Below are 23,521 nucleotides of genomic sequence, written 5' to 3'. Positions count from 1 at the left end.
TCGAGCCGGTTCCACAGATTGTGTTAACAGTGGTCGCATCGCTCTCCGGCTGGGGAGCTCATCTATTACATCAAACCATGCAGGGCACGTGGACTCCACAACAAAAGTTACTCCACATCAATCACCTGGAGTTACTAGCGATTTTACTGGCCCTAAAGGCATTCCAAAAGCAAATATCAGGCAAAGCTGTCCTAGTCCGCACCGACATTATGACAGCTATGTACTACATACAGAAACAGGACAGGACACATTCCCTACAGCTCTCGCAATTAGTGCAAAGCATTTGGAGATGGGCTATTCCTCAAAACATTTTTCTCCTAGCTCAACATGTTCCAGGAGTCCAGAACAGCATTGCCAATCTGTTAAGAAGTCAAACGCAACAGATTCACGAGTGGGAACTTCATCCACAAGTTCCTCAACCCTTTTTCCAGTTGTGGGGGCAGCCAGAGATAGACCTCTTCGCCACACACGAAAATGCCAAATGCCCAAACTTCGCCGCCAGATATCCACACCCATTGTCCAAAGGCAATGCGATATGGATGAATTGGTCAGGCAGATTTGCGTACGCTTTTCCGCCTCTCCCACTCATCCCACTAGTAGTGCGCAAACTAGAGCAACATTCACTGACCCTCATCCTAGATGCTCCAACATGGGCTAGACAACCATGGTACACCACATTACTGGAACTGTCTAGTCTCGCACCAAAAACTACACCTCTCCCCACGCCTCTTAACCCAGAACCATGGAGAGATCAGACACCCGGACTCAGCACAGCTCAACCTAGCGATCTGGCTCCTGAGGTCTAAGAGTTTGGTTACCTTAACCTTCCCCCTGACTGTATGAACGTTATCAAAGAAGCTAGACTCCCCACCACTAGAGCCTGCTATGCAGCTAAGTGGAAAAGATTTGTGATTTATTGACACAACACTACCATCAATCCTTTAGATGTGTCAATTCAACACATCATAGGTTACCTACTGCATCTCCAAAGGTGTAACTTAGCCTATACATCTATTAGATTACACCTCGCTGCCATGGCAGCCTATTTACAAAATAGACGACACTTATCACTCTTCAGGATACCTGCCATCAAAGCATTTATGGAAGGCCTCAAAAGAATAATTCCCCCTAGGGTACCCCCCTCCCCTGTGTGGAACTTAAACATTGTCCTGACAAGACTAATGGGTCCTCCTTTTGAACCTCTGCACAAAGGCAAACTGCAGTTTCTAACATGGAAAGTTGCTTTCCTAGTAGCCATTACTTCCCTTAGAAGAGTCAGTGAGCTACAAGCACTAACTATTCAAGAAACGTTCTTACAACTCCATCATAATAAAGTTGTTCTCAGAACCAATCCAAAATTGCTCCCTAAAGTTATTTCTCCCTTCCATCTCAACCAGTCTGTGGAGTTGCCCGTATTCTTCTCGCAGCCACAGACAGTTGCAGAAAGAGCTCTTCACACTCTAGATGTTAAAAGAGCACTGCTTTATTACATTGAAAGAACAAAACCTTTTCGTAAGACCAAACAACTTTTCGTGTCCTTCTCACCACCACATAAAGGCAACCCCATATCCAAATCTGGCATAGCAAGGTGGATTGTCAAATTCATACAGATTTGCTATCACAAAGCTAAACACACCTTATCTGTTCCTCCTAAAACCCACTCTACCCGAAAGATAGGGGCTTCAGTGGCATTTTTAGGGAACATTCCCCTAGATGACAGCTGCAAAGCAGCCACATGGTCTAAACCGCACATTCACAAAACACTGTTGTGTAGATGTGCAAACAAAACAGCAAGCTAGTGGTGGCCAGGCTGTACTAAAAACACTATTTCAAACTACTGCAACAGATACTGGTGGTCGCCGCTAGAAGCGGGTACTGTTATACAATCTATGCTCATTGTGTGATCTGCAGCTCATATGCCTCGAACGGAAAATGCTACTTCAGGGGTGTGGAATTTTCAAAATAATCTACTTGTCCATGGGACAAAATGCCACTGAGATCTACATGTCCTGTAAAATCCACTTGTCCCACCTACTCCCGTCCACACATCAAAGTAGAATTCATTGCTCTTTATTTTGAGGTTGACAGGCTAAGAGGGGCCCAGTTGTAGCCCTCACTCCCTCTTCCAGCTGACAGAGCGAGGGGGTGGGGGAAGGTTCAGCACACCACTGAGTTACAGATAAGAAGGTGAGGAAAAAACAGCTTCAACCTTTTGAAATGGAAATAGAGCCATTGCGCTGCCTGTTCTCGCCTGGGTCAAGTTTCGCCTTTTCTGTTGCTGTGTGCAGATATTGTGGAAATACCCGTGGGCGGTGAGGCTTGCAGAAATGCAGTCCCTAATGCAGACCCCCTGTGCGGTTCTCTCACCTTGGGGCACAATAAAGGAGGGAAAGAATGTCTTGCTTTTAAAGGGGTATCCATGCTCTGAGCGGATGGCCTGTGCCCACAGCCACTTGCACGGTTAGGTTGTGCGCACGCACTTAAAAAATGCAGGACATTCATTTTCTTCACCCGATGGATCAATGTGAATTTTAATATGGCCTGAATACGCTTGCATAAGACTTTGAGTGCTAATAAAAGAATGGCATTTTTTTGCGGTTTTATAGAGCGCGAATTCGATCTGAAGGTATTGGAGCGCTTTACATGAGCGCCAGTTACATTTACACAAGGACTGTCACATTCATTTATTTTTCTTATTAAGTAGCACTATTAAATTGGCGCCACTGCACTGTAAATCAAATGTGTTATGCAGAGGGGACATTTGGTTGTAGAGTCCGAAAATGCGCCTTCTAATCCAAGCTCTCGTCCCCGCTTTACCAACGTGGTATAATCTGGACAACCTCTTTACCTATTTAATTATCCAGTGTCCTTTTACAGTTAAAGTTAGCATTTAAGCAATCCTGGCAGCTTAAGAAAGAAACTGCAGCGCTGCGACAGCTTAAATGAAATGCGTACAACGGACTTAATTATACACACTAAAATACTAGGCACCGGCCAATTGAGCATTTTCTCTCACAAATGGGAAAGATATCGCCCATTTGTGAGGGAAATTGTCCAGTATGGCAATTCTGTGTCACACATCTGGTGTGAAAGGGGGTCCCCGGGGGTTCTAATCAGTTCTCTGCATAGCAATGGAAACGTGCGAAGTTGGCATGACTTACAGCACGGCTACAATAGCAACGGTTGGTCACATCTGTTGGTACTTCAGGTGTGGAATTAACTGAATTCTGGGGCTCCCGGAGCTAGGGCACTGACGCCGAACAGCATGGGCAACAAAGACACTCTTTCCTGACATGTTATCAACAGCACAAAACGGGAGGGGGGAAAGGGAAGTTGAAATGAAAGTGCTGCTAACAGCTATATATTAATATTCAAAACCCTACAAACTGAGGCAGCGTAGTGCTGCGAGGATTTGGTAAAAGGTCACAAGCCATAATGAACACGCAGTGACTGGGCCCCAATAATAGGAACTCAGTGGGTTCATGGTCAAGCCAGGCTTGAAACCCGATAATCTTTGAAGTGCAGGCGCGCAACACCCATTGGACTCACAGGGCTTCAGCCCCCCCCCCCCCCCCCCTCCGTCGTGTGTGGCAGCCCGGGATGAGACAGCTTCCCGGGCAGTCACACAGCCGCACCCGAGCAATTCACAGGTCTTTAAAAGACCATTTCCATGTTAATGAGGCCTGTTGCTGTTGTTTCACCTCTTCTACGAGCCCCTGCAGCTCCATTCTGCCTATTGCTCACCCCTTCTAAGAGCCCCTGCAGCTCCACTCTGCCTATTGCTTAAAGTTTCAGCCCCCCCGAAATTTTTTCTTAGCCCCCCCCCCCCGAAATTTGGCTCTAGTTGCGCCTCTGTTGAAGTGCAATATCCACCAGGTGGAAGAGGGGGTTGGGGGGACAGGGGGTAGGGCTGCAGCCTCAAAGCACACAGATGTAACTTTCCTACCTGAACCGATAAGACAGGAGCAGCAGCGTGAAGAGCTGTAGGCTGGAAAGGCCGATCCGACTTCCCACCTTACCGTGGTTGATGCAAATGCCGCGTAAACCGGATCCTTTGGCGGGCTTCTCTGGAAGTGGAAACCAGTGATGTTTACAGTGGTCTCTGCTAGCGCTTCGGCCACAGCCCCTCCAAAACCCCACAGTCGGCTCTCGCTCACTCAACCCCGAAGCAATGAGGATCGGAAGCCGGTGGCAGCAGTGATCTCCGGGTGCCCATGGGACAGGAGGACTAGGTAGAGGCGGCGGCAGGGTCCTGCAACATAACGGGGGCCTCGTGTAAACAAGTGGGGGCAGAATGTCAATTTATTTGCGGATCCCCCGGTACTGCGGCACTGCTTTACTGTGCCCTCTGCTTCAGCGCCCCCACGTTTTATGCTCCGTCTCACGCTCCAATAGCAGGGATGAGAGCCCGCGCTTTCTGGAACCACAAGGTTACACACGGTCTCTCACAGCAGGCACACCGGTTCTATTCTAATTATGGAGCGATCTGCAAGCTGAGCAAAATATAACCCTTTTGAACACTCTACGAGTGCTATGGCGGGCATTATGCTAGTGCGCCTTATTTTACCTCGCGGCGGCCACAAACTCCTACTTGCAGAGACTGAGTGACGTTTCACTCCCTCAGCCAATCACTGTCTAGAGCCCAGTTATGGGCTGCCAGCCAATCAGAAGCCTCCAAAGGCTCCCGGCACGCTTCTCTGATTGGCTGTGAGCCCCATAGTGCTCACAGCCTGTTTCATTTACGTGATTTAATGTCTACTTGTCCGTCGGACGAAATAGACATTAAATCTTCTTGCCCACCGATAAAAACAACTTGGTTCGGGCGTCGGGCGATATGATTCCCCCACCCCTGCTACTTACCAGTATGCATCAGTTCTTGGCATGTAGAGCTGCAGATCCACACACGCCCACCCCCCAGGTTCCCTGGCTATCTTTATCTGTTCCAGTATTATCTTTTTTCGATACAACATACATGGGCATCTTTTCTCTTTCTTACAAAATTCCATCATTTCCCTGCTGGCAAAAATCAATCTGAGGACGGAGCCGATGCCCATGCGCACTATGATCCAAAGGAGGAGTCACCTATCCCGTGACTTCCAAAGACTTTTCCAACATAAAAACAAGTGCACATATCCGGGCCCAACACCAGATGGCGATCTATGCTCAGTGTGTGGATCTGCAGCTCTACATGCCAAGAACAGATGCATACTGGTAAGTAGCATTTTCCTTTCTTATCATGAAGAAAATGGACAATTCTTGAATAAAGCAATTCTTAGACTGATCAACTAACAAACTGTTTACTATTTGATGCCTAATATTGATTAATATTGGATTAAATTCCTTTTTTGGGAACCCAGCAGTGCAGATAAGGGATGTTTTTCTCCTATGGGAGGAGCACTTTTCCTGGTTTTGTTCACGCTCTGGATCAGAAAGCTATGCCTTACTCCATGCCCTCAACTTATTCAATGTAATACCAAAGTTTTGGTCTTAATTTATAAAAAAAAAGTGCGTGAGCCGATTCCATTACACAGGGATGTGTGCCTTGTTGTGCGTTCACTTTTGTCTGTACCATGACACGCAGCCTGCAGTGCGTCTGTATGTGTTTGGTGAGGGGTCCTTTAGGGTGGCACAATTGATGCCGCAGCCCTTAAGGAGCCTCTTTAGCCTCCTTGCCCTGGGTACCAGTGATATCACTTATTAGGGACTTACAGGAAGTGCTAAAAGTGTTGCCAATTGGGCTACAATTGCGCAATTTTTGGAAAGAGATCTGGCACTGGGGACTTAGTTACTAGGAACACATTGCACTTCCAGTCGAAATCACATCAAATATCAGGCAAAAAGTGGGGTGGCCATGTCAAAATGTGGTACTTTGATACAGGCATCAAGTCGGGGTTAATTTAATGAGTTGTTTGATACCTAGAAGTACCAACTTCGGTAGTCCCATTCGGAAGTTAGAACAGCTGAGTTGTTACCGTGTAACTCCGTACTTGCTATTGGAGACTCTCTTCCGGTAAAAATGAAAATGGCAGGTTTTTAATGGCAGAACATGTTCAACAAATGTTCTCCTGTTCAATATGCTGCATCCTGCCTTAGGACTCCATAGGCCTGCTTTAGGGGTGACTTATACACATTAAAAGGGAGTTTGGGCTTTGACATTGACTAAAATGGCAAAGTGGAGTTAGTAATTCTAAACTTCCCTTTCTGATGGCAGTGGTAGACTGGGAGTCCCTTTTGACCTTGTCCCACTCAGGGTGTCTCAACAAGTGCTGCTGTCCCTGAGGGGGATGAGCTAATTCACAGGCCCTGGGTCCCCTGGTACCATATACGAGAGACTTAGAAGTAAGTCAGCGTATATGCCAATTGGGTATAAGCCAATCAAACATACACGTTTATGGGTTAGGGCACTAGCACTTGAGTCTGGTTAGCAGGCCTCAGTGCACTCTGAGTGGAAAATCCAGCAGCATCTTTCCAAACCTTTTTCCAAAAAGAGGCATTTCCTAACAATCGCACTATCCTTAGGAATTATTAAAACAAACCGTGCGTGCATTGCTTTCTTTCACATCCTATGTATTCAGTTCCAACTGGTGTCTTAGTCTCTTGGGCCATAGTGTCACATTGATGATGGTGAAGTTGTTTGCAACATAGGCCACTCCTGTTTTGAATTGTATAAGATTATTAAATCTTCTATCTTCCTTTATAACCCTATGGAGATTGCACAGCTCTGGAGTTATGTCCACTTCTGAGCAGTAACATCATGTGCATCTGTTGAGTCCTTATCTCAGTTATGTCAGAAGTTAGACCACTTGTGTGCTGTTTTATGTTTTTTTTATTTATCAGTCATTACTATTAATTGGTGCAATTGTATTATATAACACCTTGCTGATCATAAGGATCTGGCTTTCTTTGTTTTGTGGGTTGTTTGGGTCCGCTGGAGGGATGTGGGGATTAACTGCCTTTGGGCCTCATTGTTCAGTGTTGCTTCAGCATTCCATAACATACAATACAGCCAGGCTGCAGAGACAGACTTTTATGCACTTTAACTCACTATGATATGCTATTTATCACCCACAAACTGATCAATGCTAAAGTTAGCGAATTCCTCCAGATAAAAACGAACACATTTTGCTGGGTGCGGACCTGTAGTGTTGTTGGAGTCTGCTCGGATTGTGTTCTGGTTGTTCTAGTGTATCATGCCATAACTGTAGGAAGTTGGCTCTGTACATACTATACGAAAATGAGGTATAGTGTGCACAGAGTCCAGTGGACCCCAAAGGTAGGTAGAGGTAAAAGTAGATAGCACCTTACTCTCTATTTGTGGTAGTATGGGCAAGCAGTAAGGCTTTAACAGAGGGTAGTGTTAAGCATTTGTTGTACACACAGGCAGCAAATGATGTCACACACTCAAAGACTGAACGCAGACCAGCTTGTTTGTATAAAAATATTATTTTGTTATATTTATTTTCTAGAACCAAGCAAGCCTGGTACTAGTAAGTGTAAATGGTACTTTTCAAAGCAGGGTGAACAATACAAGCAAGCTGAATGAAAAAGACTTTGTTACAGGTTTGTAAATCTTTAAAATACAATTGAAATTACTGTTAGATTACTTTTGATCACTTTACCGATTACTTTATGGATTACTTTTTCTACTCCGTGTGAAATGCCTAGATATCACACTGGGACATTTCCTAGAGAAAAAGTAAGTAAAGCAATTTTTAGATATTTGCAGTTTTTCAAGTTCTCATACAAAACCATCTCCACACGACAATTTTCACAAGAAAGCAGTCATTGCAGTCCTATGGGCAGAAAGGTGGTTATCGGTTTCAAGTTAAGTATTGGGTTTGGGAGTTGGTTTTCTGGGGTTAGAACTAGGGTTCCCCCAGAGTCAAGGATGCACTCTCAAAGCACCCCCAGTGGCACTAGGGCGGCTGGGTGCAGAGTGCTGTGGCCCAATGTTATCCAATGGGGGATAGGGGGCTTCTGGTTGGTGGCTGCTCACGAGCAGGCCACAAGGTTGTGGGAGCAAAGCTCCTGGTGTTAGGCTCAGGCAAAGGGGGATCCGTGTTAGCATCCAAAGTACACCCGCAGCGGTGTAGGGGCGGCTGGGTGCAGGGTGCTTTTTTGGCATCTGGTGCCCTGTTGATTTCAATGGGAGTAGCTGGGTTTGGATTTTGGCTGCAAGCTCGGTCCAGCAAGACTTCTGGAAGGGACCAACAGTCTGGCAGGTAAGTTGGAGGGCTCAGGGACGTAGGTGCACCTCAGGTTCTCTTCTCCAGGGCGCAGGGCGGCTGGATGCAGGGGTGTCTTTTGCGGTCGGATTTCACCTTACCAGGCCACTTGCAGTTGTGGGGGGGTGGACTCCGTGCAGAGGCTGCAGGTGACGTCGGGTGTCCTGGAGTGGTCAACCCACGGTGGACTCAGACTCTGGAGCGCTGGGGACCTCGCTGGGACTGGTAGGCCACTTGAACTCAGGCCGTAGACTGGTGCAGTGGTCGTTCCAGGTGTCTGGTTTCTATGTCCTCAGCAGGCTCAGAGTCTGTCTTGGGAGTTTCTTTTGAACAGAGCTGCTGTTCACAGGCAAAATAAGCTTCCAGGCTCTTCTCAGATGTTAAAGGGTTTTTAGCAGTGACAGCTGCAGCCGAGCTTTCTAATGACATGCCTGGCAAGACACCACCACAGGGCCCCTCGTGTGTTTTTCTCTCGGCTAAAGCTGTCACATGTTCAGGGCTGAGATTAAATTCTAGGCTGTTGGGGGTACTCACCCCTCAGCGTTATTCAGGGTCAGTCTGATACATTATCTGTGCGCTCAAAGCACTGCAGGGCCAAGCTCTCAGACAGGCACACTCTCCAATCTCTGTACCAATTTATTGCGACAGAGGTCTCCCAGGACTGTGTTACTTTAGTGTTTGCATTTAATTTGCCAGAACAGTTCCTTGCGGCCATGGCAAACCTCCCCTGGATTACCGTTGTTTGAACTGCTGGAGCACCGTGCCAGGCTGTCTGTGCTTTAATTAACTTCCGTGTATGAATGAGCCGGTACTGTAAGCGTGCCTAGTTGACTGGCGAGTGTTGTCGCAGGTGACTCGCCAGCATGTGGACATGCTATTCTTGCGCAAGCGTTTTTATTTACAAACGGACACAGTGTTCACCCTTGTCCTTCATAACCCCCTAAACCACTCCATACTAGTCCTCCCTGGCATAAGCAGCAGTTCTCGTGTACCTAGTCATGTGTGCTGGTGGCTCGTTTGCATTGAAGATATAAAATAAAAAGATGGCAGAATCTGAAGAGCAGAGTGGATCTGTTAATTGATACGAGAATGTCTGCTTACTCATTACGGAATGGTCAGATTACTGTGTATTATTGACCTGTGGTCACCTGAACCCTTTCTATGTGCTTATTTGTTTGCAGCAATACTTGACAAGATTTGGAAAGACCCATGAGGGAGAATTAGGGACAGCAAAAAGGACAATAATCTTTGCCCTTTGACCTGCATTAAATCCAGAAATATTTTACAAAGGAGAAAGCAAAACAATCCATATTTTTGACAATAAAGAAAACCTCAGTCTGCTTTCTAACCATGAAGAGTTGGTGTCTCTGCACAACAATTTATTGACTTTTGTGAGGTGGCTAAGGACTTGGCTTTTTGGATGCATTTGTTCGGTCTTAGAAAAACTGCAACTCTAATAGTTAGTCTCATCATATCACCTGACAAACAAAATACTAAGCCACACTGTCGGACTAAGTTCTTATTGAGTTTGTGCATGGTAGTCTACACTATCGCCCATTAGGAGGAGAGAGAGCAACTAAAACCTAAACGTGGGGCATGCCATACTATGCCGTATAAGTATTCTAGGCAGGTCAGAGTTAGGAAAAAAACACTAAACTTAAACCCATTATGATAATTGGTGATTGGAACATCCCCTTTGAGTTTCCAGGTGGCTATGGCGAGACCTCTCGTAGCTCCATGCTGAGAACGTGACTCTGCTGCGTCACGGGCAGCTGAATGTTCCGGTTTGCTGGGCCCACCTTGTTGTGCCATTTACCCCAGCATCTTCTTGCTAAGAGTGCCGACAGGTCCTTCCTGAATTGCTGTGAAGTAAGCAGGTAGATGATGGGGTTTATGATGGTGGATGAAGAGGCCAGAACCCAGGCTATAGCTGCGAAAGCTCCGCGCAGACCAGCCTGCCGCCGAATGAGAAGAAACATCAGTACATAGGAAGGCAACCAGCAGATAGTAAAGGCCACCACTAGCAGAACAGACACAGTGGTGATCTGAGTATTATACCTGTCCAAGCTGCTCGTTTGTAGGTCGTGCCTTCGAGCTCTGAGGTAGCTTAAGATCTTGGCATACATTGCAGTGATAGTGGCAAGCGGCACAACAAAAGCACACAAGAAGAGAGTAGCGCAATAGGCTGCTTCAGAGTCTTCCGTCAGGAAGGCAAAACAATATGGCACATTTTGCTCCACCTTTCTGTAGACCAACTCCGGGGTGGCCAGGCCAAGGGAAGGTAGCCAGATGCAGGTCAGGACCATTGCCAGATACCAGTTCCTGTAGAAGCGAAAAGTCTTGGATGGGTGGAGGATGTTAATGTAGCGGTTGATGGCCAGAGCAACCAGTGTAAAGACACTGGCGCAGGAGCAGGCAACACCTGCAAAGCTCACCAGTCTGCAGAGGAAGTCACCAAAGACCCAGACCCGCATGTTGAAGGCAGCGACGTTGAAGGGCAAGCAGACGAGTTGCAGTGCATCGGCTGCACTCAGGTTGAGCAGTAGGATGGTGGTGCCGTGGCGACGCTGGCACTGCTGACGCTGAAGCAAGATCCCCACCACCAGTGCTTGGCTTACAACTCCGGTGATGAAGATTAGCGCATCAGAGACAGTCACAGCAATCTGCTGGGCCCCATAACAACCGATGACACCAACGCAGCCTGAGTCATTGGAAGCAAATTCATTCATTGGTGGAGACTCTAGTCATGCGATCAGTCAACTAGAAATTGTTTTGTTACAGCTAGTTAGGGGCTGCCAGCTTTGATCCACAGGATACCTTAGGTGGGAAGATGGTGGTTCTTGCGCGCTGCTGTGCTCCTTGTGAAGTCCAGTATATGCACCATGTCTGATGGGATAGGAAAGAGAATTGGGTCAATTGAAATTTCTTTAAAAAGATTGGACATAGACAGTTTCTCACAAGTTTCTCATTGATTTTGCAGTGCCTGACAAATCTGTGTTGGCTGTTGGGTTCAGTCGTGCTGTTGGAAATGGAAACGCACCCAATGTCGAGTGTGTTTCCGCTGTATTTTTATTTTTCACCAGGGTGACTGGTCTGAAGCGCTGCCTATGCACCCATTCCCCAGCCTCCAACTGCGCAGCAGAGTGACCTGTATTTCAGGCACAGAGGTGCTTTAGCTCACTGCAGACCCAGGCGCAATCTCCAAGGGGAGCTATCGGGATCTTGCCTTCAGTGTCCGGATTTGGTGCAGTTTTGATGTGTCATGGCCTACTCGCTGCCTTCCTTCAGCCCAGTATTGAGGGGATTGATTTGCTATTCCAAAAACCTCTTGCAACAGGTGCCTGACCGAGGTCAGGGTTGGCCTTGCATTCTTCTTACCTGGGAATTATCTAGGCCTGACTGCAGTGACAGTCCCAGGGTTGGCTCTGCTCTCTCTCCTGTTTTGAGCTATAACATGTCCTTTCGTGGACTTCAGACTCTTGGGAGTGAATAAACCATTCAGTAAAATATCAGACAACATTCAGCTGTTCGAGATAAGCTCATCCAGTCAGTCTCGGTGAGGTTGAGCGTAGGACCAGCTGAATGAGGAACCCTAAAAACTGCTTTTTCTTGTGATTTCTCCTGTGCGTTTGAAAAGCACAGGAGAAACTGAGGGAGGGAATAGTCCAGAAACTAGTGGAGAACGAAGGCTAAGCTCCAGGATAAGTAAGTTGGGACAGACGTGCAGCCAGTGCCCCAGCACCCTACACCACCGACTCTCTCAGAAAGGAGCCCGGGCACACTGACGGGAAGTGTGCTCCCCGCCCGCCCTCCCTCCAAATATAGCCTGTAGCACTGCTGTGAGAGGAGCACGTGCAAAGGTAAGAGGGCGGGAAGTTTTGGGTTGAACATGCTTAGGCCGGGGCATGGAGCCGGGCACTGAGTGTCGCTACCGGAAAGGGAGGACTGTTTGGCATTGAGACGGGAGCAGGGGGATGCTTGGGTTGGTCTCGCTTATACATTGAATCCCCACACTAGTGGTGTGACGGCGTGAAAGTCCGTTTGCAAATAGGCAACAGGGCATCATTTAATAGGAGTCTATAGGCAGAGGAATGGCATGTTAAAAACAGCTCATGTGTACGGAGAGCACCGCAGTCCTATTTGTTCTTGTCTGGTTCAGTAGGGCTCTGTGAAAGCGAACGTGTTTGCGGGACCTCCCAGTGCCTGGCCCAAGTCTCCGGCGTGTCTGTGCTGCCCCCAAACATGGCGACTCTCGCAGATAGGCGCCCTCAACTGTTGATGCAGGAAGAACGTTTTCACACTTGACTTTCAAGCCCGGTACCCGCGGGGTTCATCTGCAGTAAGAACCGAGAACAAATATTCTATCAGTTCTACTTTGAAAATCAGGTGGTACTCACCGCGAGGATTGGACGTTGGTCCTCGGCCCGCCTCACAGCTGCGGCGCCAGCTACTCCTGATGCGGGAGGGCGGTGCCGGCGTCATCCGGCGCAGAGCAGCCGCCGCGGCTTCAGCTCCACGAACTGAGGTGCTGGAGCCTTCGCTCTGTTTCTTAAGCAGGCTCCAACCGTTGCCCTTACGACTCCCATCCTGCCTGCGCGCTGATAACCCGGACTTAGCGCTAGAGTAAATATGCGTGTCAGATAGGCGGTCCATTAGAGAGAAAGCCGCCCGTCGTGCCGCGGGCGTTGGTGCCAGCTGTTGGGGAAGGGTGTGACAGGAGACCTGGTGCTCATGTAGATACTGGTCCGACTCAGGCCGGTCTCGCTCTGGCCATGGCTCGGAGGCTCCTTTCCTTGTGGTAGTAGTGCGCGTCAGTGTCGGGACTCTTGTCTCGGCGTCGCTTGTTTTTGCTAAGTGTCCCCCAAGGGACGTGACCACTCCTACAGATTATTGGGGTACTCTCCGGCCTCTCTGGCTCTCGCCGTCATGGAGGTCAGCATAGAGTATCCACTGTGCTGCCCTGCCTTAGTGGGACCGACCACACACCTTTGGCAGAGGGTAATGCTGACCCAGAGATTGGTGACCTCCAACCCTACACTCGCCCACCTGAGTAACGAATGGTGACATTTATGTTCGGTCGACAGGCCAGCTTCCAACTTTGCAGTATTTCGTGCACCACTTTAAATCAACCCCTTTCTGAATGTTACTTTGAGCAACTGGCGACCATTAGGCATCCCTTTCAGCCAGCCATTCCACTCACTCTTTCTCGGAGTTGTGGCGAACTTTAAGGAATCTGTCAGCGTGGCCCCTGGAGCGCTTGTTAGATGGTGGCACAGCGCACGCGCGCTTACCCCCGCCGGAAACGGCTTATTTTAACGTCACACAAATGTCCACCGCGCCAACGGAATTTTCCTTGTTTAAGAAAGGTGAGAAGGTTCGGGCGTAGTAGCAGGAGGGATTGCCTCTATTGCAGCATCCATGCATCTTTTATACTGATCACAGCCTAATAATGCAGGGGTGGCACTCTCCACTCATTATTCCTGCGTGAGGGGGGACTTTATTTTCATCCCCTTTCGCATTGCTGTACTCCGGTGGTCCATGCTTGCCCTTCACCGGGCTCGTGGGGCCCGCCGCCGCCTTTACCCCTAGAGCTCGAGTTTCTGGCAGGTTTTACTTTAACAGTGCTTGCTTTAGTGATTTATAGGCACACTGACCTTAATAGCTCAATGTTTGCTTCTTTTATGGACCCACAATTTCCCTGTCTCTGGTAATACTGTGCCTCGTAAAGCTGGCGACTTTATCTCCGCATTTAGTGCTGTTTGTTCAACCATATCCGCTCGACGGTTTGATGGCTGACCTGGAGAGGGTTATTTAGTGGTTTTTAAGAGCCTTGAAATACGACTCAGTGGGCGGAGAGAGCAGGACTGATTGACTTTTCCAAGAGTGCTGAAACGTTTGGGGCTCTCGCAAGAGACGACAGGGTTGCATGGGCAGGGATTTATGTTGGGCAAATTCTGGAATAGCATTGGCCCCTGAAGATGGAACTGGAGTCAATTGACAAGGTGTGTGTAGGTCTCGGAAATGAAATAGCCGTGTGTGAAGCACGTCTGCTTTAAAGAATGCTGATAGATTTGAGTGTAGGTCGTAGTACTGGAATACTAATGACTGTTCCAAGTGAGGATTGCAGTGCATTGTCAGAGATGTGTGTCATCCCAGTTCTGCCCATCTGGGGCGTGTTGAAGGTCCCAAGACTGGAAAAGCAGAAGATACTGTAGTTTCTAATTGAGATGCACTGATAGAGTTGTGCGTGGCTTATAATACAAAGACCACTAGCAGCGGTGGTGGAGAATGGAGTTATGAACCAGAATTGGAATGTGCCTCGTGTGAGAAAGTGCCCCATTTTTGCATGGTTGCCCCCACTTTTTGATAATCTGCTGATGTACAGTGACTGAGTGTGCCCTGGGTACCTGCCAAACAGGTACCCACGGCCTACGTTCTTTCCCTAAACCGCATTGAAAACAAAACCCAATTGGCACTCTTTGGCCACAGGGCAGTCCCTTGTAAATGGCACCACAGGTACCAAGGGCACTGCGACCAGGGAAGGCCTCTCAGGGCTGCAGCACTTATGGTGCCACCCTTAGATGCCCTGTACCTTTGTGTGTGAGTGTGGGCACACAAGCACACACACACACTCACTCTTACACCCCCCCCTCCCCACCTGGCGTATTGGTGCAGAACAAAGTGAAGAGTCAACATGGTGTGCCTTGCCTACAACCCGCTGCCCTGGCATAGGTCAGCCACCCCTCTAGCTGGGTGCACTATACCAGTGGTGAGGTTACAGGTGATGAGCCCTGTACCCCTACAGTGTCTAAGCCAATTATTAGACATTGTAAGTGCAGTAATGCCAATTAGAGTATATGGCACTTCCCCAGGCCTTTCGCTGCTTCCAGCAACTGGCCCCACCGGTTCTGACCCCCACTTTGGGGGGGGATAATCAGCGGGAAAACCAAGTGAGGAAGGGAGGTGTACCCACCTTTGCCAGCCCCACCCCTCAGGTGGGGAGGCGAGGTGAAGCTCAGTCCCCGCCATTTTGCAGATGGGGGGACCCAGCCATCCAGAGTGGGGCATATGCCCTCATCCCACACGAGGCAAGAGACTGTCCGACTTGCAAATCCTTCTGTTCGAAGAAAACTATTCGGGACCGAAGGGCGAGGAGAACAATGGCACACTCGTCGGCAGTGATCCCCGACAACATCTTCGGAGAAGGCGTCGACGTTCCGGAAGAGCAGCACACCGAAGAGGGCCTTGTCAGCGGCTCCGAAGTGGACGACTCAGATATCGAGGACATCACTCCGGCACAGAGGAGCGTGAGTACTACCATCGACCCCCACCCCTCCACCCTCGATGACATCCAAAAAGGCTTCGGTCACGCATCCCCCTCGGGCCTAGGCATGACCAAAGACACTGCTTCCCATACCTCGCTATCTGAAAGAAACACGTTAGTTAGATTCCTCACCTTAGAATATCCCCAGGCGTCAGACTGGATCCGGAAGATTTTTCGTCAGCAATACCCCTTGCGCGTCGCTAGGCGTCGTCTGCGGCTCCGCGTCCGTCGTCAGCGTCGTGCGCCGGAATGATGTCGTCGGAGTACTTAGACGCCGCCCTCGCGCGCTGACGTCAGTTCTTCTTTTTTCCGCGCCAGTAAGCGCAGATCCGGGAGAGCTACCCCTTTAGTCATTTTTTGACTAACTTTTTTCGATCCTTTTTGATCTTGTCTCGACTCCGGTGCAGGTAGGATGCCTGGTTTTAAAGCCTGTGCTGACTGCAACCGCTTGATGTCGGTTACGGACCATCACCGCCGGTGCCTTTACTGCTTGGGCCTCGACCACGACGCAGAGTCGTGTTCGGACTGCAAGGCCCTGACCTCGAAGGCTAGACGGGAGCGGTCCCGTAAGCTTCTCGAGCTTCGCCATTCGGCTCCGCGCCGCTCTCGATCCCGGTCCAGGAGGAGGTCCAAGGATCGGTCGCGGAGCCGCAGCCGACGTCATCATCGATCATCTGGCTCCAAGTCTTCGGGTAAGTCGAAGCACTCCAAGAAGTCCAAGAGGCGACACCGCTCTTCGGACTCCCCTCGCCGGTCGCGTGACTCGGTCGAGGGTCAGGGTGGTTCCACCCCCGCAGCTCCAGCGGAGCCGCAGGCGCCGCGCAAGACCCCATACCCGCCGGTCCCTGGGACTGACACGACGCCGGCGGAAGTCAGTGCCTTCCTCTCGGCCATGAGGAACCTGGCTCCGCTGTCGACGCCCGCTGGCGCGCCTTCGGGCCCCGCGGACCCGACTGGGCAACCTTGCCTGCCGGCGGCTCCGGCCCCGGCGCCGTCGACGGCTCCGGCCTCGACGCCGCAAGTGCCCGAGGGACCCGTTCCCGAGTCCCCACCGACGCCGGTTGGCCTAGTCACGCCTCCTCCGCCGGCGTCGACACCGGTACCACCTCCGACGCCGGCTCCGCTCGGCGTCGAGCCCCAGATCAGCCCCGCTCCGGGCCCGGCGCCGTTATGGCGTCGATGGACGCCGCGTTCGGCGCCGCTGGAGACATATTTTGTCTATCGCCCGGCTCCGATCCTTCCTCCTGCATACCAGGAATCGGATGATGGGGGCGAATGGGAGGGATCCGAGGATCCTATGGCCGTTCAGGCTCAACTGTCACAGGACTGGGCAGATGAACTGGGTGAGGCCAGTGGTCTGGATACCTCTCCAGACACTGGATTCATCTCTCCTCCGACTGTGGCTTCGGAGGAGGGTGCTGCTTTCTCTGTGGTGCTGCGCAAGGCAGCCGCAGCCCTTGGGCTCGAGCTACCTGCCGTGGCTGTGAGGACTAACGTCCTCACTGAGGTGCTTCAGTCTGCAGCAAGCTCCACTGAGCCTCTGCTGCCATTCAATGAGGCCCTCACTGACGTTCTGCAGGGCACCTGGTCCAAGCCCTCCACAGTTCCTCCTGTGGACAGGAACGTCGCCAGGCGCCACCGCCCTGCTCCGGGCGACCCCAGTTTTCTGTCCCAACACCCTACCCCCGAGAGCCTGGTTATCCAGGCCTCTACTTCCCAATCCTCCTTCCCGACCGCTCCGCCGGACCGGGATTCCAAGAGACTGGAACAGTTTGGCAAAAAGCTGTTCTCCTCCCTTAGTTTGGGCCTGCGGTCTTTGAACACCGCCTGTCTCTTGGACCGTTATTCCCACTCTCTGTGGGATACGGTGGAGGACGTGGTGCCCCTGTGTCCGGAGGAGGTCCAGACACGACTTAACCAGGCTCTGGCCGATGGGAGGGATGCAGCGCGACATGCTATCCGATGTGGGCTTGACACTAGGGACTCGCTGGGTAGGGCGATTTCTACCTCAGTGGCGCTTAGACGTCACGCCTGGCTGCGGTCCACGTCCTTTTCGGGCGATGTCCAGAGCACCCTCATGGACATGCCCTTTGATGGCACTCGCCTTTTCGGCGAGAAAGCGGACAGTGCGCTGAATCGCTTTAAGGACTCCCGGGCTACGGCCAAGTCCTTGGGCCTCTCGGCCCCGCGGTCGCAAACTTCCGCCTTTCGCCCCTTTCGTGGCCAAGGAAGGGGTGCCTCCTCACATACGCCTAGCCACCAGCCGCAGAACCAACCTGCGCGCGGACGTGGTTTCTGCTGAGGCGGTTCTGGAGGACGACTCGGTCATCCCACATCCACCCCGGCAGCATCCGCCTCAAAGCCTTCCTAGTCCGAGCTTTCAGGCCCATTCCACGCCAGTGGGCGGCAGAGTTCGCCATCACCTGCTCCACTGGCGGTCCATCACATCGGACAGATGGGTGCTGCAAATCGTCCGCAGGGGCTACTCCCTCCCCTTCGAGACGACCCCTCCAGCCATGCCACCGCAGCACCACCTTATCTCGGGGGATCATTTGAATCTTCTCCACGAGGAAGTTTCGGCCCTCTTGGCCAAGGGGGCCGTCGAGCGCGTTCCGAGCCCAGAAGTAGGTCGTGGTTGTTGTTCCCACTACTTTCTGGTTCCCAAGAAGGGCAAAGGGGGCCTACGCCCTATCTTGGACCTCCGGAACGTCAATGCCTTCCTCCGGAAGGAAAGGTTCAAGATGTTAACTTTGGCTCAGGTTCTAGCTGCCCTAGACCCTGGAGACTGGATGGTAGCGTTGGACTTGCAGGACGCATATTTCCACATCCCCGTCCTGCCGGACCACCGGCGTTACCTGCGCTTCACGGTGGGCCTAGAGCACTTTCAGTTTACCGCGCTCCCCTTCGGCCTCACCAGTGCCCCTCGGGTGTTCACGAAAGTGATGGCGGTGGTCGCAGCTCATCTGCGCAGATCAGGGGTTCCAGTCTTCCCCTATCTCGACGACTGGTTGTTGAAGGCGGGCTCGCCCCAGACAGTCGTCTCCCACCTCCAGACTACGGCGGATCTCCTGCATTTGCTGGGATTTTCCATCAACGTGCCGAAGTCAAACCTGAGTCCCTCTCAGAAGCTCCTCTTCATCGGAGCGGTTCTCGATTCGGCGCAGTTCTGGGTCTATCCGCCGGAACAGCGGGTCCGGGATATTCAGGCCCTGATTCCCATCTTTCGGCCTCTATCCTGGGTTTCGGTCAGGCTAGTGTTGCGGCTTCTGGGGCTGATGGCCTCCTGCATCCTACTAGTGCATCACGCCAGGCGGCGCATGCGGGCTCTGCAGTGGGACCTGAAGTTTCAGTGGGCCCAGCATCACGGCAACCTGTCCGACCATGTCTTGATCTCGGAGGGCACTGCACAGCAGTTGCAGTGGTGGCTCACGGACCGCGATTGGGTCATGGGCAAGAGCCTCTCCCTTCCCCAACCGGAGCATGTCGTAGTGACGGATTCGTCCCTCCTGGGATGGGGTGGCCATATGGGAGAGGCGGAGATCAGAGTCCTCTGGTCTCCGGCGGAGTCTCGTCTCCACATCAACCTGTTGGAGTTGAGAGCGATCCGACTTGCACTGAAAGCCTTCCTTCCCTCTGTCAGGGGAAGTGTCGTGCAGGTGTTCACGGACAACACCACCGCCATGTGGTATTGCAACAAACAGGGCGGGGTGGGGTCGTGGACCCTTTGTCAGGAGGCTCTGCGCCTCTGGACGTGGCTGGAACACCAGGGCGTCACCCTAGTGGTTCAACATCTGGCGGGCTCTCTGAACGCCAGAGCAGACGAACTCAGCAGCCAGTGCATGATGGATCACGAGTGGCGTCTGAACTCCGAAGTGGCGCAAGGTCTCTTTCAGCAGTGGGGAGAGCCTTGGTTAGATCTATTCGCCACCGAAGAGAACGCGCAATGTCAGCAGTTCTGCGCGTTGGAATTTCCAAGGCGGCACTCGCTCGGCGACGCTTTTCGTCACGAGTGGAGTTGCGGTCTGTTGTACGCCTTTCCGCCTATACCACTTCTGCCCAGAGTGCTGAAGAAGATCAGGCACGACCGGGCCCAAGTCATCTTGGTGGCTCCGGATTGGGCACGAAGGTACTGGTATCCCGAGCTACTCAGTATGTTGACCGATCCTCCGATACGTCTGCCCCTTCGGGAGGATCTTCTGTCGCAGCAGCAGGGGACGGTCCTCCACCCGAACCTGTCCAGCCTCCACCTCCATGCGTGGAGATTGAGCGGCGGCAGTTGATGCCATTTGACTTGCCTCCTGAAGTCTGTGATATCATTCTGGCAGCCAGGTGTCCCTCCACAAAGACGGTATACGCCTGCCGGTGGAACAAATTTGTGGCATGGTGCACAGCAAAGGCTGTGGATCCCCTCTTTCTTCTTTCTTTGGCCCGGCAGGGCTCTGCCCTGGGCACCTTGAAAGTTTATCTTGCTGCCATCTCTGCCTTCTTGCGGCTTCCTGATCAGCCTTCTCTTTTCAAGTCCCCTGTAGTTGCACGCTTTCTAAAGGGCATTACTCACACGTTCCCTCCTGTCCCTTTTGTAATGCCTCAGTGGGACTTGAATCTTGTTCTCACATTTCTAATGTGCGCTCCCTTTGAGCCTCTTCATAATTGTCCTCTTCGTCTGCTGACGCTTAAGACTGCTTTTCTGGTAGCCATCACCTCGGCTAGACGGGTGAGTGAGCTCCAGGCTTTATCTTCAAAGCCTCCCTTTCTCTGTTCATCCGGACAAGGTTGTCCTTCGGCCTCGTCCCTCCTTTCTTCCGAAAGTGGTGACTCCATTTCATCTTGGGCAGTCTGTCACCTTGCCCACCTTCTTTCCGCCTCCGCATCCTTCCAAAGAGGAAGAGAGGCTCCACTGTCTGGACCCAAAACGTGCGCTCTCCTTTTATCTGGACCGCACAAAGCAGGTCCGGGTGGACGACCAACTTTTCGTTGGATACGTGGGTGCTAAGAAGGGGAAAGCTGTGCACAAACGGACCATCTCTCGGTGGGTCGTTTTGTGCATCAAAATTTGTTATTCCTTGGCAAAAAAGGATCCTCCTGTTGGGCTGCGCGCCCATTCTACTCGGGCCATGGCGGCTACCACTGCTTTGGGACGGGGTGTCCCTTTGCAGGACATCTGTCAGGCGGCAACGTGGGCTTCGCTACACACGTTTGCCAGGCATTATTGCTTTGACAGCCAAGTCCGGAGGGATGGCTTCTTTGGCCGTTCTGTCCTCCAGGACTTTCTGGTGTGATCTTGGTTCGCAGACCCACCACCGGGGATGGTATTGCTTGTGTATCTATTCTAAGGTGAGGAATCTAACTAACGTGTTTATTTCAGATGAACAAGTTACTTACCTTCGGTAACGATGTAAGAAACATTAGTTAGTTAGATTCCTCACCGACCCACCCATCCACCCCGTTCTGCGAACTGACATCTAGGGTTAAGGTTATCCTTTTCAGGCCCCTAGATTTTATTTTTGGCACCAGTGTCGGTCTTTGCATGGCTCTGCGTTCCTGGCGCGGAAAGCTATGTACAAGAACTGACGTCAGCGCGCGAGGGCGGCGTCTAAGTACTCCGACGTCATTCCGGCGCACGACGACGGATGCGGAGCCGCAGACGACGCCTAGCGACGCGCAAGGGGTATTGCTGACGAAAAATCTTCCGGATCCAGTCTGACGCCTGGGGATATTCTAAGGTGAGGAATCTAACTAATGTTTCTTACAGATACATCGTTACCGAAGGTAAGTAACTTGTTCTTCGGGCCCGGTTAAGAAGCCCATCAAGCCTTCCGGTGGCTCGGCCTCGAGAAACACTCCTCCGCACCAGCACCGAAAAATAAGATGGCCGCCGCCTCCTCCTCCGTGCCGAGCTCCACAGCGAAGCACTCCGCACCGAAGACTGGCACTAGCTCCTCGGCACCAACGCCATCCCCGGAGCCGAGCAAAAAATCAAAGGCCCTCGACGCACACACCTCGAAGCCGAAAGTCATCTCGGAAAAGAGGAAACAACCGGACATTCCTAAGCCACACGGTTCAAAACAGCGAACCGATGCCGACTCGAAGCTTAAAAAACCTACGGCTCTGACACCTTCGGCCTGAAGGATCGCCCCCCACAGATGAGCTATTTCGGCCCGATTCACTACAAAAAACACTTGTCAAAGACCCTAAAACTGGACATTTGATGCTCAGCGTCAAAAAGAGACCGCTGGACAAGCCTGCCCCAGCTCCACCACCAAAGAGAAGAGACTTTGCTACCTCCCCTTTGAGACTGCCTTCACCCCCTCCTCCACCTCCTCCACCACCTCCTCCACCTCCTCCTTCTCCTCATCATTCTCCCACATCCTCCCCTGATGAGGACTACGTCTATGATGACACAGGATGGGCCCCATGACCAGCCCACAGGGGACCCTACTCCTACAGGCTCCCCAGACCCATGGGACGACTACAACATCCCAGACGTCCCTAACGTCCCACAGGACGACCTTTACCCTTCAAGGCCGCCCCCCCCCCCTGAAGACACCTTGGGGTTTAACCAGCTGCTTCATAGGGCTGCACACTACCACGGAGTTGATCTCCATACAGACCCCGTGGAGGAGGACTTCCTCCTAGACACTTTTGACACTACACAAAGGGCCACTTCCATTTTGCCCATGCTTAAAGGGGTTATCAAGCACGCACCAGAGGTCTTTACAGACCTGGTTTGTGCCATGGTCATCAGCCCTTGCATCGAGGAAAAAGTATAAGGCCGCCCCTACAGACCCCACCTACATCAGAGGCCACGCCCCACTAGACTCCTTAGTAGTTTCAAATGCGAGGAAGCGTGCAAACTCCCAGGCAACAGGTGAGGCCCCACCACCCGATAAGTCCAAACTCCTGGACTCCTCTGGCAAGCCAACTGCATCCCAGGCTGCCAACATATGGCGAATTGCAAACACCCAAGCGCTCTTAGCAAGATATGACAGGGCACATTATGATGAACTGGAAGCCATAATGCAACACCTCCCTGACAAATACAAGAATAGAGCCAACAAGATAATTCAGGAGGGTAAAATAATCACCAATACCTCCTTTTGTTGCACCCTCGATGTGGCTGACACCGCCTCTAGGGCAATTAACACCAGCGTTCTCCTGCGCAGGCATGCATGGCTACGAATTTCAGGGTTCAAACCCGAGGTGCAGAGTTCCATCCTCAACCACCCCTTTGATGAGCAACATCTGTTTGGCCCCAACGTCAATGCTGTCTTAGTCCGCACGGACAACATGACAGCCATGTACTATATACAAAAACAAGGTGGCACACACACTACGCAGTTCTCTCAGCTAGCACAGAGCATATGGAGATGGGCCATACCCCCAAAAATCTTTCTCCTAGCCCAACATGTCCCAGGAGTCCAAAACACTATGGCCGATCTGCTGAGCAGACAAACACAACAGATCCACGAGTGGGAACTCCATCCACAAGTTCTTCACCCGTACTTTCAAATGTGGGGGCGTCCACTGATAGACCTCTTCGCCACCCACGAAAACGCCAAATGCCCAAGCTTCGCCGCCAGGTATCCACACCCATTGTCCAAGGGCAATGCAATATGGATGAACTGGTCAGGCAGATTTGCGTTCGCTTTTCCGCCTCTCCCACTCATTCTATTAGTTGTGCGCAAACTACAACAACACTCCGTCGCTCTCATCCTAGTATCTCTAACTTGGGCCAGACAACCGTGGCACACCACACTGCTGGAACTGTCTGTAGCACCGCACCAAAAGTTACACTTATCTCCACACCTCTTAACCCAGAACCATGGAGAGATCAGGCACCCAGACCCAGCTCAGCTCAACCTTGCGATCTGGCTCCTGAAATCCTAGAATTCGGTTATCTCAATCTTCCCCCTGACTGTATGAGCGTCATTAAAGAAGCTAGACGACCTACCACTAGAGCTTACTACGCAGC

General features: G+C 51.4%; 2 protein-coding genes across 3 annotated transcripts in view; one reads left to right on the top strand and one right to left on the bottom strand.

Annotated features, from left to right (window-relative positions):
• LRP1 (LDL receptor related protein 1) overlaps positions 1–23,521 on the top strand; it is a 1,298,976-nt gene that overhangs the window by 612,090 nt on the left and 663,365 nt on the right. The window lies entirely within an intron of this gene.
• On the bottom strand, positions 7,428–12,747 carry LOC146856483 (galanin receptor type 1-like). The gene is made up of 2 exons (XM_085654641.1): positions 12,623–12,747; positions 7,428–11,111 (listed from the first exon to the last, which is right to left on the bottom strand). The coding sequence occupies exon 2, from the start codon at positions 10,952–10,954 to the stop codon at positions 9,938–9,940; it is 1,017 nt and encodes a 338-aa protein (XP_085510767.1). The 5' UTR covers positions 10,955–11,111; positions 12,623–12,747; the 3' UTR covers positions 7,428–9,937.

This window comes from Triturus cristatus, chromosome 4_1 (assembly GCF_964204655.1).
Source record: "Triturus cristatus chromosome 4_1, aTriCri1.1, whole genome shotgun sequence".
In the NCBI taxonomy this organism is placed as follows: domain Eukaryota; kingdom Metazoa; phylum Chordata; class Amphibia; order Caudata; family Salamandridae; genus Triturus; species Triturus cristatus.
This window is presented reverse-complemented; position numbering and strand designations above follow the sequence as displayed.

Bases quoted from the DNA above. Each gene is read 5' to 3' on its own strand.
- LOC146856483 (XM_085654641.1), bottom strand. From the start codon at position 10,954: ATGAATGAATTTGCTTCCAATGACTCAGGCTGCGTTGGTGTCATCGGT.